Source organism: Adiantum capillus-veneris, chromosome 26 (assembly GCF_014529385.1).
Source record: "Adiantum capillus-veneris isolate H3 chromosome 26, ASM1452938v2, whole genome shotgun sequence".
Lineage (NCBI taxonomy): Eukaryota > Viridiplantae > Streptophyta > Polypodiopsida > Polypodiales > Pteridaceae > Adiantum > Adiantum capillus-veneris.
Window position 1 is genome coordinate 109,340,948 of NC_140956.1, and position 15,774 is coordinate 109,356,721.

The 15,774-nt window shown below is 46.1% G+C and overlaps 1 protein-coding gene across 1 annotated transcript in view; it reads right to left on the reverse strand.

Moving 5' to 3' along the window:
- Positions 1 to 647: 647 nt before the first annotated feature.
- Positions 648 to 15,774, reverse strand: part of LOC147423991 (amino acid transporter AVT1C-like) — a 90,405-nt gene continuing 75,278 nt past the window's right edge. The window contains exons 11-12 of the mRNA XM_086501046.1: positions 1,113 to 1,175; positions 648 to 1,028 (exon numbers count right to left, since the gene is read on the reverse strand). Coding sequence (XP_086357172.1) covers positions 936 to 1,028; positions 1,113 to 1,175 — 156 coding nt within the window. The 3' untranslated portion in view covers positions 648 to 935. The remainder of the gene's footprint in view (positions 1,029 to 1,112; positions 1,176 to 15,774) is intronic.

A 15,774-nucleotide genomic window follows, 5' to 3' on the forward strand; every position in this document is an offset into this window, starting at 1 on the left:
AAGAAGGTGAGGAGCTAACTTCTATTTTCCACAATTTCTATCCATTGTGTTTTCCTCATGTTGTTTGACCACATCAGTCCAAACCTTCAATCCATTCAGATATGACTTCGGCTCTTTTATCTTTTCTTGTAAATGCAGACCCACTGTACTACTTTTGAGTTGCGTTTTCCCTCAAGATCTTCAATGAAAGCATCTTTTACCGCTATGCACTTTTCTGTTTTCGATTTCCCCAAATCAAAAGTAGCAAGCTGATAATCCAATCTCTTTTGCACCATTGACTCCATTACATTCACTCTGCTCAAAGAGAGAGAGAGAGAGAGAGAGAGAGAGAGAGAGAGAGAGAAAGCCGCAATCGAGGAAGGAAGGGTATGTGCCTACAAGTAACAAGATTCATGATATTCTCGACATCTTTAAATTGATAGGTGACCTTGGTCAATGGGAATGTGTTTAAATTTGATTAAGTTGAACCTTGGTCATTACCATTTATGGACTTTTTTTTTCATTAGACTACCTTTTTTGGATATTTTAGGAGTTACATGGTGATTTCTGGTATTTCATAAAATGTAAGAGTGTGTGTGTGTGTGTGTGTGTGTGTGTAAGAGAGAGAGAGAGAGAGAGAGAGAGAGAGAGATGCATTGTATTGACATAACTACTTCATTATGGACTGAAACACGGTGTGGTTGAGAAAGTTTTATAATCATTAGTGAAATGTAAGTTCTCTTTTGACCAGGTTTATCAAAAACTTGGTCATTAATCACCACAATGTAGTCATCACTCGCTATTTGTTGGTGGGGTATGACTATTGTTAGTATATTACTATGGTGAAAATTGAAGAATTTTGTTTGATTCGAGCCGTCGAAAAGATTACCTCTTCAAAAAATTGGTTAGTTTGATGGTTAGTGTGCTTCCTTGACTCTAGAAGAAGTTAGCTACACTCAATACTTGCTAGCAATTTTGATCACAGATGCGTACATTCCAACCGCACTTGCAATCATGCCAATCACAATGATTATTCTGCACAAAACCGCCTAGGCACAAAAGACATTTATGAAGTTAGGCATCTATGCTTTGAGAATTGCGCTTCGAAGCTTGTTTTGAGAGACACATCTTACCTGTAGTCTAGTCGTGTTATTCTTGTTGATCTTCAAGAAGCATACACATGGAAAAATCAATGTCTGCACACAAACAATCGTTGTTGATATAAGCCTAGAGAAAAAAAAACGAAATAAAAACCACATACTTTTTTTTCCCAAGAAAAAGATCCCTTCTATTAGTTGATAAAACTACCCAACAAAAGGGAAAGGGGGGGGTACATCAGCATGACGGGAGACTCTCCCAATGAAAAAATGAGATATGTACAATGACAGCTACATCAAGATATGGGAACAACATAGGTGGCCGAGAATACCATCTAGGAGCCCCATGGACCATGGTGTAGAAAGGGATCTAGACAAATTCATAGAAATGCCTCGCGGCACTCCTGCATACGGTCGGAGCTGCCTTGCAGCCTCTAGAACTGACCTCGAAGTGTGTGGATCAGCTCCACCTATATATCTAGTATAGTCTCCACTGGTGGGATGGGCCAAGCCTTGAAGATGCGAAAGCACCGGGCTCTCCATATGAACCAGAGAGTCTGGCTGCAGATAAGCTCCCAACAAAGCTCTCTATCACTGCTCCACTCTTGGGACGTAAGCTCTGTGATAGGCTAGAGAGTGGGTCAGCCCTCCTCTATCACAATCATCCTGCTAGCTGAGGACAGCTCACAACGAAGTGTTGGGCTCATGAGGGTGGACCAAGCAGCAGCACCCCTGACTAGCTTACGACGACAGGGTTGGCATCAGCCGTAGAATCCAAAGCCAAACCTACTGCGCCATGGGCAATCCCATAGACAACGACTCAAGTGGGTGGCCAAACACGGCACAGCCTGCCGAATGGCCACTATAGACCAACCAGCTCCCCACTACGGTAGCTCGATGGGTGACGAGCTACTAGAACATGGTGAATTTCCTCGGCTGTCTACTGCCCCACAAGCGCTCCCAAAAGTCTGTCAGGAACTTAGCTGTGAGACCCTCCTCCCAAAGTAACAGGGAACGGCCGGAGCAGGCCCTTGCCCTTCCCAAAACGCGTTCCCACCTGAGCCACGCACCCGCAACGGGAAGGGACATTCCGCCCAAATGCGTAACCGGAACGGGGTCAGAACGAGCTTCGGAACGGCGGAAGAGCGGACTATCTTGAACAACAGTTTGAATTTTTTGACCGTTTCTTAAAAAAGCAGAGCCGTTCTTGGGCATCGTTTTTTAACGTTTTGGGAGGGGGGGGATGGCTTTCCTATATAATGGCTCATCCCTCCCTCAAGCCTTCAAGCTCTCAAGAATCAACCTCAAGCCTCAAGGCTCTCCGCGCCGTCGCTCAAGCCTCAAGCCTCACATGCTCTAGCCTCTCCCTCGAGCCTCTCTCGAGTCTCTACGCATCCCTTGGGCCTCAAGCCTTCCAGCCTCAAGCTTGAAGCTCGGAGATCTCTCCATTCATTCTCCCTCTCTCGAGTCTCGTCTACGGTCTCTCCCCCTCTCTCTTGCCACTTGGGCCTCAATGCTCAAGAGTCAAGCCCTCAAGCTTCAAGTCTCTCCCTCTCTCCCTCCTTTGCTCAAGCCTCAAGGCTCAAGTTTCAAGCTCCACGCCGCAACCTCTCTCTCTCTCTCTCTCTCTCTCTCTCTCTCTCTCTCTCTCTCTCTCTCTCTCTCGTGCGCGCACAAGCTCCCTCCCTCTTTCAAGTGACGAGTCTCATGGCCCAAGCTTCTGCATCAAGTGAACGTGTTTCCTTGGGCGCGAAGAAAAAGAAGGATGAAGCTTCATGGTGGGACAAAGTGCATTCCCGAGTGTTGGGAAAGGCCGGTGGTGCGCGTGCATGGAAGTTCAAACTATGTGGCTTTGAACGGCAATCCAGCATAACCAAAGTCCGTGCTCACCTCCTTAAGCTAGAAAAACAACAAGTAGCAATATGCAAGGAAGTCAACGAGCAATTGTTGAAGGCATTTGAAACCAAAAATTCCGCCATCAAAGCCAACAAAGAAGAGAAAGATGCGGCAAGGCCGAAGCGTTCCGCAATCGACCCCAACGAATTGGTTTTTCCCTCTTCTACACCTTCTTCATCGGTTGGTGGTGATAGTAATGCGGCAACGACGGAGACGGTGGCGACATCATTTCGATCGGCATTTTCAATGCCTAATACTACTCCGGTCTCCACTCCCAAATCTCACCAACGCACCCTACATACCATTGCTTGATATTTTGTCTGTTTTGCAGGTGAAATCGAGAATAATATGATGACGAGTTGGGAGCGACGACAGCTCTGGAATGAACCCGATCACAATTCAAGACAAGAATCATGAACTTTGAATGAATGTTGATGATTCTAGTGCATCAAGGTTCCCATATGAATGAGATGACTACACAGGGATCTAGGTGCATCAAGACTTCTGAACGGATGAGATGAATAGATGATTGAAACACTTTGTTCAATATGAACCAAGTGTGTGAATGAAGAACTTGGATATAGGAATTTCCAAAGATGAATCTGATTTAAGTATGAAACTGATGTTTTATGGAAGAACCTGCTATTTGTGAATAGATAACAAAAACGAGAATGAGATGATTTTGGAGCAATGACAGCTCCCAAATGAACCTGATAATGAATTTTAAATCATGAATGATTTAATGGAACTGTCGTGAGTGCATCTAGAGTTCTTGCGGAATGAGATAGCCACACACCTAGAACTGAATGATTGAACCACTCTGTTCAGCATGAACTCAGTGTGTGATTGATGGATTGGGATCCCCGGAAATGATTACTCGCACACGACAATGCTTGAGTGCAGATGGAATGATTGACCAAATGATTGCAGCATTTCGGTCTAGAGAAATCTATGGACATGATCGCAATATAGGATTAGTTAATCCGACATCAGTGAGATCCGAGATGGATCTAGATCCGATTACTAAATACGTTGCCAGAAATCATTTTCCTAGATCAAAATGAAATCTATGGACCTGATCGCAATATGGGATTAGTCAATCCAACATTAGTGAGGTCCGGTGTGGATCTAGATGCGATTGCTAAATACCTTGCCAGGAATCACGGTCCTAGACTCTATGTGATATGATCTGAATGTGATGTGATGTGACTGTCGTCTTTGTGTAAGTACTGGATTTGTGTCGTCAAGTGCGTCGGTATTTAGTGTCTACTGAACTGGTCTATGGATTATGTCTAATTTTGCAGGCGAAATCGAGGGCGATTACATTCTTTCAAGAGGGGAGTATGTCACACAATGATGATGTAGCAGTACTGCTTGGACACACACACACACACAACAACAAATGATGTGGCAGACTGTACGACATGTTGGCATGGCAGCAAGACATGTCGGAATTCACGCTGACATGTTGACGTGGCGGACAATACGGATTTCTGCAATTCGCGCTGACAGCTGATGACATGGCAGGCTGTATGTACTGTACGGATTTCCGCAAAGTGCGTTGGCTGCTTTTCTGGCAGTTTTTGGAACAAGTACTTTTGGGACTACTTGCTTTTGAGTTACAAGCTTTTGGGGCATCCCTTGTAAGAATAAATAGACCCTTGGGGCCTCACTCTGCAAAGCATCTGGACGCAGAGTCTGAGAGCAAAGGACCCCCGGGAGTTGTACTTTGCTCAAGCATTAATATAAAAAGAAATACAGAAAGGGGCGCCAGATTTTGGGGCCAATGCCTCTGGGCACGGAACTATGCCGGTCCGTGTCGACTCTATTTTTAAAGTTGTGAAATATTTTTGGTGATTCTCTCATGTGTCGTATTGGATTCTCGACTTGGGGTGCCAAAGTCTGTGACAACTACCACTCCTCTGTCTGTAGGCTAGAGTAAGGATCACTAGCGCGCGATCAGAGAAGGTAGTCCCTACCAAAATGCAAACTGAACCACCCAAGTCACAAAAATGCTCACTAGCATAGAAGCGATCTATCCTGGATAGATTCACTCCACCTACTCTGTGGTCAAATCTGGAGAGAAAGAGGTTGTCTAAGGGCTGTGCAAAGCCAGCATGTTGCCAAACATCCGAAATCCACAAGGTCATACATAGCCGTTCCCAAACAGCCAACTCAGCCCCATGTACAGTAGCATGACTGCCCTTAATCCTATCTGAGGGGTCCTCAAGCATGTTGAAATCTCTTCAATGCACCACTGCTCTCCACCAAATGTGACCAAAACTCAACCCGTGCCCTTGCATGGTTGGGCAAATAAATGTTCAGAAAACCAACAAGGCAGCCATGTATCTGCATAGTCATCCAATGGGCCCTGCATGGCACACTGATGCCTCTGCCCACGATGCATATATACACCTCCGTGAATGCCACCAGGCCCAAAAGCAACTGACCAAAAAAGGTTTCATAGCGACCAAACAAGATCCGTCCACAGCGCTTGATGTGGCTCTCACACAAGTGATGTTCTGGAGCATAAGCCTATCAATCGCTCCACCTACAAGGCATCTCTGAAGCTCCTGTCTAAGTCGACCTCTTCTGCGTAGAAACTGAGATCCACCTAACCCGTGCACATTTCATGAGACAATCCTCATGGGGTCAATGAGAGAAGGCCGATGCTGCTACTACAACCAATCTTGCAATCTTCGAGGCATGCTTGGATGGGGAGTAATCCGCATCCGAGCGACCTCGAGAAAGTCGTGTCTGGAGTGCCTATCGGGGACCCACACCCAAGCTGGGCGTGCAATTCGTAGAGCTACATTCTCTATTCAAGAATCCTCATGAACATATACATAGCAACATGCACTTTGTGTTTCTGTAAAAAAGTGTACCACAATGTGTCTACATCTTGCTGTATCTAGTGGTGTCACACAGAACTTGGCCAATCGCCACAGTGTTTATATAAGATCTATCACTCCCAAGTCTCCGGTGTGGTGAGAGAACTCGAGAGCTTGAACATGAAGCCAATTCAGCACTCTATGCATAGTCCACTCAATCTGATCCCTGCCACACACTGGGAAAGAGAACCCAACCGCTGTGTCTAGGGCCTTTGCCCCTCTAGTTGCTAGAAATAGTACATGGACTCTGAAGCAAGCCACCTCAAGGTCGAGAGAAGAGTGGCCAAGAAAATGAGTAAAGTCGTAGTTGAAGAAGTCCCAGCGGCGATATATCGAAACTGGTCAGCCCACAAGGGACTGCCGCAAAGGGCGACGCCTGCACCAGCAGACGGCTTGTGGAAAATGCACTGCCAAGAGATAGCTGCCGCCGCGAAGTGATCAATCCCGTGGGCCGGTGGCGGGGTATTGGGCCGACAGCGGGGTATGGGAGGGAATAGGCGATGAAGTGCGCGTGGGGTGGGGGGGGGGGGGGGGGGCTGTCGATGGCAAAACTGAGGTGGAGGGGGTATCCGCCGGATCATCCTGCTGTAAAGGGTCGAAACGGTTCCCTGTGGGAACCCACCACTGCTGGCCTGATGTAGGCCGACCACCAGGGGCGCCAAACTGACGTGTTGATCCCTCGCAACGACGATGACCACGAACCTGCTCGCAGCCCTCCTACCTAGGCACCTGTCTTAGACGAGGTACCCACCTGTGCTCCCTATGTCTCTACCTGCCGAGCATGGACAGCCTTAGTAGAATGGGTATGTGGCGCGGATCGGGGCCTCCTTGATGGACAGGTCTTGGCAAGATGGCCCATCTGTCTGCAAATGAAGCACTGGTTCGGGAGGCTCGAATACTCCATACTCAACCACCACTCACTCAAGGCAACAGAACCAACAAGAACCCGCACAATGGGTAACCTTGCGGCCTTGGCCACAACTGAAGCAGAGGTGCGCGGGGTCTCCAAGACCATCCCAAACATAGAGCCAATCCTCGAGAGTAAGGGAAGATACTCTCGCCTCAGTCCTGGAAAGAAAACTGAGATGAGAAGATTTGCCTCCTCCACAAGCACATCCGGGTCGAAGCCGTGGTGCCACTGTCTGAAGTAAGCTCGAGCCGCTAGCGGACTCAACGAGATCACTTTAGCTGCCATCTCTGGAGACTAGAACTCTACTTGGTAGTAGCCTCTCCCCAGAATCTACACATAGACGATCTGGCCTACTTCGGTCGGGCTTGTAGCAGGTCCCAAACCTCACCTCTACTGGGTCTCATGCCAACAATCTTGCAAATGACAGAGGTGGCTTGAACCCTTTCCACCTCGTCCATCAAGCTCATTTGGTCTTTTGGCGAAAGACCAAGTGTCACGTGACACATCCAACCCTATGTGTCCGTAGACAAGCTACAGCATGACCAGGATTCAGTTCAGTCAAGTCAATCTAGAGTAGGAAGTGATCTGACACTTTTGTGAGTGTTCGTAGACCGTGCATGACCAGTCACGTAGAGTAGATGAATATCCTCCGGTTGCACACAACATGATCATCAACATTCCCATCAGAATCCATCAGGGGAATTTTTTAAATAAGTGACTTTTTTTGGGAACTAGGTACGGCAATTTTTCTAAGATAATATATAAGCAAACCAGAGCTAGCACTTTCTGGCAGAAGAGGCAGCAGGAGCACCTTGCTCAACAGGCACCTTCTCAACAGGACCCCCTAGCATGGCCTATCATTTTTGCAACACAGCGTCAAAACTAGCGTTTTTTGCAAGACAGATCAGCCTTGGCGTTTTTGCATTGCAGAGCAGCTTCGGCATTAGCAGACACAGCAGAACCACTTCACAACAGCAGATCAGCCCTAGCGTTAGTAGATTTCCCCTAGCAGCAGAAATCAGCCCTAGCGTTTTTGCATCAGCAAAGCAACTCAGCGTTTTGCAGATTCATCGCGACAGAACCTCAGTTAGCATCAGCATTTTCAGTTTTCAGCAGTCAGACTCCGCAGTAGAACCCCTGAACCTCGCAAATCTCACCTTTCCGCAACAGATCCTCGCCGCACGGTCAGATCCTGCGAAGTTTGCAGATTCAGCCCGGAAAACGCAGATTTCAGCATCTGCGTTTTCAGCGCGCCGTCGTCGCATCGTCGTCATCGACATCGTCACCGACATAGAGTCAAAATTCAGCAGATAAAGATTTGCAAATTTCAGCCCGTCTCGTCGTCGACATCGTCAGCAAGTCCAAGCATTGTAGAGATTTGTGCAATCATAAGTAGACCGCTCTCGCCATCGAGAGTGGGGTCCTTGGAGGAGGGTTTGACAACTTCCCGGTGTCGTATTCTCTTCTCTCTCTATCTCTCAGACTCATGCACCTTCATTCACAGCGTTCATTCACTTTGTTTGTGTCCATTGCACTTTCTCATTAAAGCACGGAAGGCTCTCCCTTGCCTAAGTAAAAGGAACCTTGAGCAAAGTTCAACATTCACTCCGCTGCACCTTACATTGGTATCAGAGCTTTGGCAGTGTTCTGTATCACTCAAGGAAAGAACCACAAGAACCACAGAAATTTTTTTTGCTTGTTGCGGTCGCACGTAACCCAAGTCCTCTTGGACGTGTCGATTCCTAATCGTGTTTTTGAAGAGTGACAGGAAACTTAAGAAAGAAGGACTTGTCCAGCCTTCCAGCCTCCCCTTGTGCCTCTTTTCACTCATTGAGAGCGGACCGTGCACTTAGCGGCCGGCCAATCGACGTGAGGTGGTAAAAAGAAACCTTGGTGTGAACGCGAGGCCGCCAAGGGGTGCACCCGAAGAAAAGAGCAGAACTCGGGTGAAGAGAAGATCCTTCTCTAACACAAATTGCAAGCGAAAGAAGAACCGCAAGAACCTCAAGAACCCCAAGACCCGCAAGAACCTCAAGAACCCCAAGACCCTCAAGACCCCAAAGAACCCAAGAACCCAAGACCCACAAGAACCTAAGTTCCTCGTGAACTTCAGAACCCAAGACCACAAGAACCCACGACTTCAGAATGGTCATTACCCGAAGCGGAATGGATACTTCGCATGGAGGTGATGAGCATGGGAGTGGCGAAGAAGAATTTTCCCCACTAGGAGGTTTTTCCGACCCTTCCCCTTCCCCATCTACGCCACGGATTGCACTAACTCATATAGAGGAGTTGGAGCCGATGTTTATGGACAGCAATTTAGAACGCAAAGCAAGAAAAGCAAAAATTGAGCGTAAATACGAAGACAGAGTGGCAACCATAGAGCGTGAAGCATGATTGGAAACCAAAGAAAGACAGGCAGAATTTGATCGCGAGAACAAAGCAAGAAAAGAAATGAACAACCGACACATGAAAGAGATGTTGCGACTCTTTTCTCAAGTGCAGGCACAGATGCAAGAGATTCGGGAAAAGGAGACTCTCTCAGTCTCTTCTTCTCCAAAGCATGATACACAAGATTTGCATGATGATTTGAATGACAATGACAAGCATGATGATTTGCATGATGATCAAGATGTGATTTCTCACAAGTATGATGATTTGGAAGAAGATGACATGATTGTTCACAAGGATGATGTGTTAGTCGATACTTTCTCTAGTGAAGCTAAACTCATTGCAGATTCGATCAATCACGAGGAACCGATCTTGGCTTTTGAGTCGAGGTCCACAGAACCCCCACAAAAAGATTCGATTAAACACGAAGAACTGATCTTGGCTTTCGAGCCTAGATCTCAAGAACCCTCAAAGGAAGTATTATGTGTTCGAATGATTAGTCAACACGCATTGTTCGAGTGTTTCATTCGTGATGGTTTCCTGTATTTTAGTCATCATCCTTATGTGATCCCTTTTCATAGGCATGACATATTGCACGATGAACACGATTCACTCATGAATGAGCACGGATGTATGCGGATTACTCATGAAAAGATGAAAAGTATGCATTCAAGGAAGTCACATTCCATGTCTCTCCCTTGGCATGACACAGTCGTAGAAAGAGCACAAGAAAGATTGAGCATCAAGCATGGGCACTTCCGTTGTGAATTGCCACAGTTGATTGATTTAGATCAGCACGACAAGATTCGATCTCATTGTTTGCATGTATTTGATGAAAGGTTTGGCACTCCGTCTCTATGTTCATCTCCATTGCATGCACGGTTTTTTCAAAAGAATAGAATTTTTCTAGTCACTTTACGTGGAATGGGTATGTTCATGTTTACCTTGATTATGTAGAAGCGTTTTTCGGAACCCTACAAGGAGAGCTGTGCCACTTGGCACCAGCTCATTGGGTTTTTGTATTAAAGGCAAAAAGAAAAGAGAGCGCGTGCGAGAGAGAGAGAGAGAGAGAGAGAGAGAGAGAGAGAGAGAGAGAGAGAGAGAGAGTCGCTTCAGCCCCTTCCGCCAGAAAGCTCCAGGCTGATTTCAGCTAATGCAAGGAGGCAATCGCTTCAGCCCCTTCCGCCAGAAAGCTCCAGGCTGATCTCAGCTAATGCAAGGAGGCAATCGCTTCAGCCCCTTCCGTCAAAAAGCTCCAGGCTGATTTCAGCTAAGGCAAGGTGAGTGCCTCTGTCCCGATGCAAAAGAGCTTCAGCCCCTCCGCCAGAAAGCTCTAGGCTGATTTCAGCTAATGCAAGGTGAGGGCCTCTGTCCCGATGCTATCACTTACGCATGCACTGATTGCGGGATATGCACATCAGGAGCGAGGCCAAAAAGCTCTAGGCTGATTTCAGCAAATGCAAGGCTATGAGGGTCTCTGTCCTGATGCTATCACCTACGCATCCTACACATGCATCTTGAAGGCATGTGACTCTATGCAAGATGCCGATATGGGCTTAAAAATTCATTCTATTATTGTTAGTCAGGGGCTGTTGTTGTGCTTGGCAATGCCTCAAACCTCTCCTGATGCAATCACATAAACTGCAGCTCCTTCCGCAATTGCCATTGCCTGTGTGTGGTCGATATGTATTCCACATGTGATGCACTTGAAAAAGCACAGAAAGTGTTTAAGGAGCTTCCTATCCAGAACGTCGTCTTTTGGAGTGCATTGATTGTGGGATATGCACAACAGAAGCACGGCCACAAATCTTACCAAGGCAGCAGGATACATTTGTGATAGTGGGTTACTTGAAAATAACACATACTTAGCCAACACGTTAGTCAGTATGTATGTCAAGCGTGGTATACTTGTCCGAGCACAACAAGTCCTTGATGAGCTGTTGTGCTTGGCACTGCTCGATATGTATGCCAAATGTGGTGCACTTCAAAAGCAGCTTGTGGAGCTTATTGTTTGAAATGACGTCTCTTCAAATGCACTGATTGTGGTATACCCACAACAGGAGTAGGGACAAAGAGCTGTAGGCTGTTTTCAGCATATGCAAATTGCTGGCGTTCGTCTAGATGAAATCACCTACGCGTGCATCTTGAAGGTATGCAGGGCCAGGTAGCTCTGGGCTGTTTTCAGCAGATGCAAAGAGAGAAAATGCAATCACCTACACATGCAACTTGAAGGAATCTAGCATCATGCAAGATGTTGGCATCGGCAAAAGAGTTTATGATGATATTGTTATTCAGGGGGTTGTTGACAGAAAACTTTGTGCTTGGCACTGCCCTTGGTCGACATGTATGCCAAAGGTGGTGTACTTAATAAAGTACAAAAAGTGCTTGCTGTTTGGAATGTTGTCTATTGGAATGCATTGATTGTGGGATATTCCCAACAGAGGCAGGGCCAAGAAGCTCTGGGCTGTTTTCAACAGATGTAAAGAGAGTGCAGCTATCCAAATGCAATCGCGTACTCTTGTATTTTGAAGGCATGTGGCATTAGGCAAGATGCTTATATGGGCAAAGGAATTCATGACGATATTGTTAGGCTGGGGCTGTAGAAAAGAAACGTTGTTACTTGGCATTGCCTTGGTTGACATGTATGCTAGATGTGTTGTAATTCATAAAGCACTCTTTGTATGCGCATATACACTCACACGCTTTTTTTTGTAAATCAATTTGATTTAGCTATCTGTGGGAAACCTCAAAGAGAGGAAAACCCACCAAAAAGATGTACAAGGAAAGGAACACAACAGTGTTCGGCGGTAGAGAATAGCTAAAAACATTCATAAGAAAGCTGATGTATCTCTGCTGTGATATCACCAACTTCCAAGGCAAACCTCAAAGACTGCCGAAGGGAAATCTTGAAGAAAGGTAGTGGATCCGTATGAATGCGATGGAACATATAGCCATTACACTGCCGCCACAGGCTCCAGTATGCCCAAAACCTGACCCACATGAAGAAGGTTGCAAAGCACTGCAACGCCGGCGAGAAGATACCGAAAATCCAAAACCGCTTATAGAATACCGTCGTGGGAAAACGTAGCCGCATACACGTAGAAACCCGACGAAGGAATTCTCGAGTGACACGGCAATCCCACAAGAGGTGACAGACATCCTCATCGGCAGATAAGCAACGGACACATGATGAAGAGCGGATACGGCGCATCCGAAGAAAGGTACCCACTCGGAGCACACCAAGTAAACACCGCTAAAGAAACAAACGCTCTTTCAAGGGCAAACGACTTTCCCATATTGCAGATATAATCCTGCGCCACCAAATATCGGATTTATGCATGTGCCAAATAACGTTGCAATGATCAGCAATCCATGGACGAGGCAGCAGAAGAGCATATGCCCGGCCAGCAGAAATATCACGAAATGGCATTTCCCCAAGCTTCCAGTCAGACATGCGATCACCATCTGCCAAAGGTGAAACCGGCAAGAAACCTGACAACATTTGCTGTAATTCTCTCCAAAACAGGCGATAGTGCATGCCCAATCCAAAGCGGCGAGCGGCAAATGGAAACTCAAAAGTGAAACCATCCGCATCCACCACATCCTCAACCACTCGAATGCCAAGACAGGAGAGGAAATACGCCTGGCGAGGCGAGCGGTCAACCAAAGTAAGAGAAAATGCCCGACTCCAATGAAGACTCTCCGCACGAAGCGAGTTTCCTTCCCTCCGAGCATTCCAGGAAAGATAAATCGTAACCTGTTTCCATGCAGAAAGCAAGGTGGAAGAAAGAGGGCATCCACGAATACGAGCATCCATCTTACCAAATACTGCCTCCCACATGGATGATTGCCAGTGACCAAATGAAGATGTAACCACATGCTGAGTCAAGTGTGCAAACATAAGAGTCCAAGGCTGAGATTGTTGCACAAGTGTAGGCAAAAGCATAGCCTTCCTGGCAATGACATGCCTACGCAGATCCAATATATTCAAACCACCAAAGCGCTTTGGTGTACATAGTTTCGCCATCGATATCAAGCGCAACCCTTTTTTGTGAGCACGCGTTCGCCACAAATGAGACAAAATGGTCGACATTAGAGAGTCAAGACAATGACGGGGCCAATGCAACAATGGCAAAAAGAACTGAACATATGCCACGAGGATACTCTGAACAATACGAAGGCGAACATGTAACAGCCAGGTAGAAAGCTTCCAGTAATGCAGTTTAACATTCAGGCGATTCATAACCCAATCCACTTTCTGCGTGTGATACACTCACACACACACACACACACACAATCGATTCTCTCTATGCAGCACTAGTTTCATTTTGACGCAATATCCACTACACAAGCAAACATGGAGAGGAAGAGATGAGTCTTTCTTTTGTGAGCTCACTTAAAGACTGTGCTTAGAACAAGGGTTTCTACCAAGGCAGCAAGATACATGCTGATATTTGTGATAGTGGGTTACTTGAAAAAACACATACTTAGCCAGCAGGTTAGTTAGTATGTACGTCAAGCTATTGAAAAGAGAATTACTGATTGGCACTGCCTTTGTCGATATGAATGTCAAATGTAGTGCACTTCACAAAGTACAAAGGCTAGAGGAGCTTACTTTTCGGAACAGCGTGCACTGATTGCGAGATACGCACAACAAGAGCAGGGCCAGAAAGCTCTAAGCTGATTTCAACAAATGCAAGGTGAGGGCCTCTATCTTGATGCAATCACCTACGCATGCATCTTGAAGGCATGTGACTCTATGCAAGATGCCGATATGAGCTTAAAAATTCAATTTAATATTGTTAGTCACGGGTTGTTGTCTAATGTTGTCTTTTAGAGTTCATTGATTTTGGGATACGTGCAACAGGAGCATGCCAGAAAGCTTCAAAGCGTTTTCAACAGATGCAAACGCGAGGGTACCTCTCTAGATGCAATCACATACGAGTGCATCTTGAAAGCATGTGGCTCTACGCGAGATGTTGATATGAGCTTAAAAAATCATGCTGATATGGTTAGCCAGATGCTGTTGAAAAAGATGTTCTTGGTAATGCCTTGGTTGACATGTTTGCTAAATGTGGTGCACTTCAGAGAGCACAAAAAGTGCTCAAGAAGCTTCCTGTCCAGAGTATGGACTCTTGGAATGCACTGATTGCAGGATTTTCCCCAGAGGGTCAAGGCACAATGCTCTTGTGTGTTTTGAGCAGATGCGAAGTGAGCGTCTCTTGTCACCGCCTTGGTCAATATGTATGCTAAATGTGGTGCACTTTAAAAATTCACTCTAATATTGTTAGTCAGGGGTTGTTGCAAAAAAATGTCGTGATTGGAAATGCCTTGGTCGATATGTATGCCAAATGTGGTGCACTTTAGAAAGCACAAAAAGTGCTTGAGGAGCTTCTTGTCCGGAATGTCCTCTCTTGGAGTTCACTGATTGCGAGATATGCACAATAGGAGCACGTCCAGAAATCTCTAGGCTGTTTTTTGCAGATGCAAATTTAGGGCCTCTCCCTTGATGTAATCACTTACGCGCCTCTCTCCTGATGCAATCGCTTACGCACCTCTCCTGATGAAATCACATGTGCGTGCATCTTGAAGGCATGTGGCTCTACGCTGATGCTGGTATGGGTATAAAATTCACATTGATACTCTTAGTCACGGGCTGTCAAACAAAGATGTCGTGAGGGAGGGAGCTTACTGTCTGGAGTGGCGTCACTTAGAATGCAGTGATTGTTGGTTACTTAAAAATATCGCTTTCTTGGGGAACATGTTGGTCAGTATGTGCGGTGCACCTGTCATGGCGCAACAAGTCTTATGAGGGATGTTTTCTGATTACAGGTTATGCTGAGAAGAAGGATTCGTATCAAGGCAATACAATTCAGGCTGATATTCAAGGAAGTAGGATTCATGCTGATATTTGGGATAGTGGGTTACTTGAAACGAACACATTCTTGGGGAACATGTTTGCCAGTATGTATGTCAAGTGCGGTGCACCTGTCATGGCGCAGTAAGTCTTTGACGAGTTTCCTGTGCAAGATGTTGTCTCTGATTGTAGGATATGCCCAGCAGAGGGAGATCCAAGAAACAAGTATTTCTTTTGTGAGATCACTTAAAGACTGTGCTGAGAAGAAGGATTTGTACCAAGGCAGTAAAATTCATGCTAATAATTGTGATAGTGGATTACTTGAAATGAACACATAATTGGGGAACATGTTGGTCGCTGCACCTGTCATGGTGCAAGAAGTCTTTGATGAGATTCCTATGAGGGATGTCATCTCTGATTGCAGGATATGCCCAATAGGGGTAGGGCTAAGAAACAAGTATTTCTTTTGTGAGCTCACTTAAAGACTATGCTGAGAAGAAGGATTTGTACCAAGGCAATTGGATTCATGTAGATATTTGAGATACTGGGTTACTTGACATGAACACATACTTGGGGAACATGTTGGTCAGTATGTGTGTCAAGTGCAGTGCACCTGTCATGGCACAACAAGTCTTTGACGAGATTCCTGTGCGGGATGTTGTGTCTGATTGCAGGATATGCCCAAAAGGGGTATCGCGAGGAAACTTTGGGCTGTTTTGAGGAGATGTGTAGCAGGGCTACAGTGTCACTTCA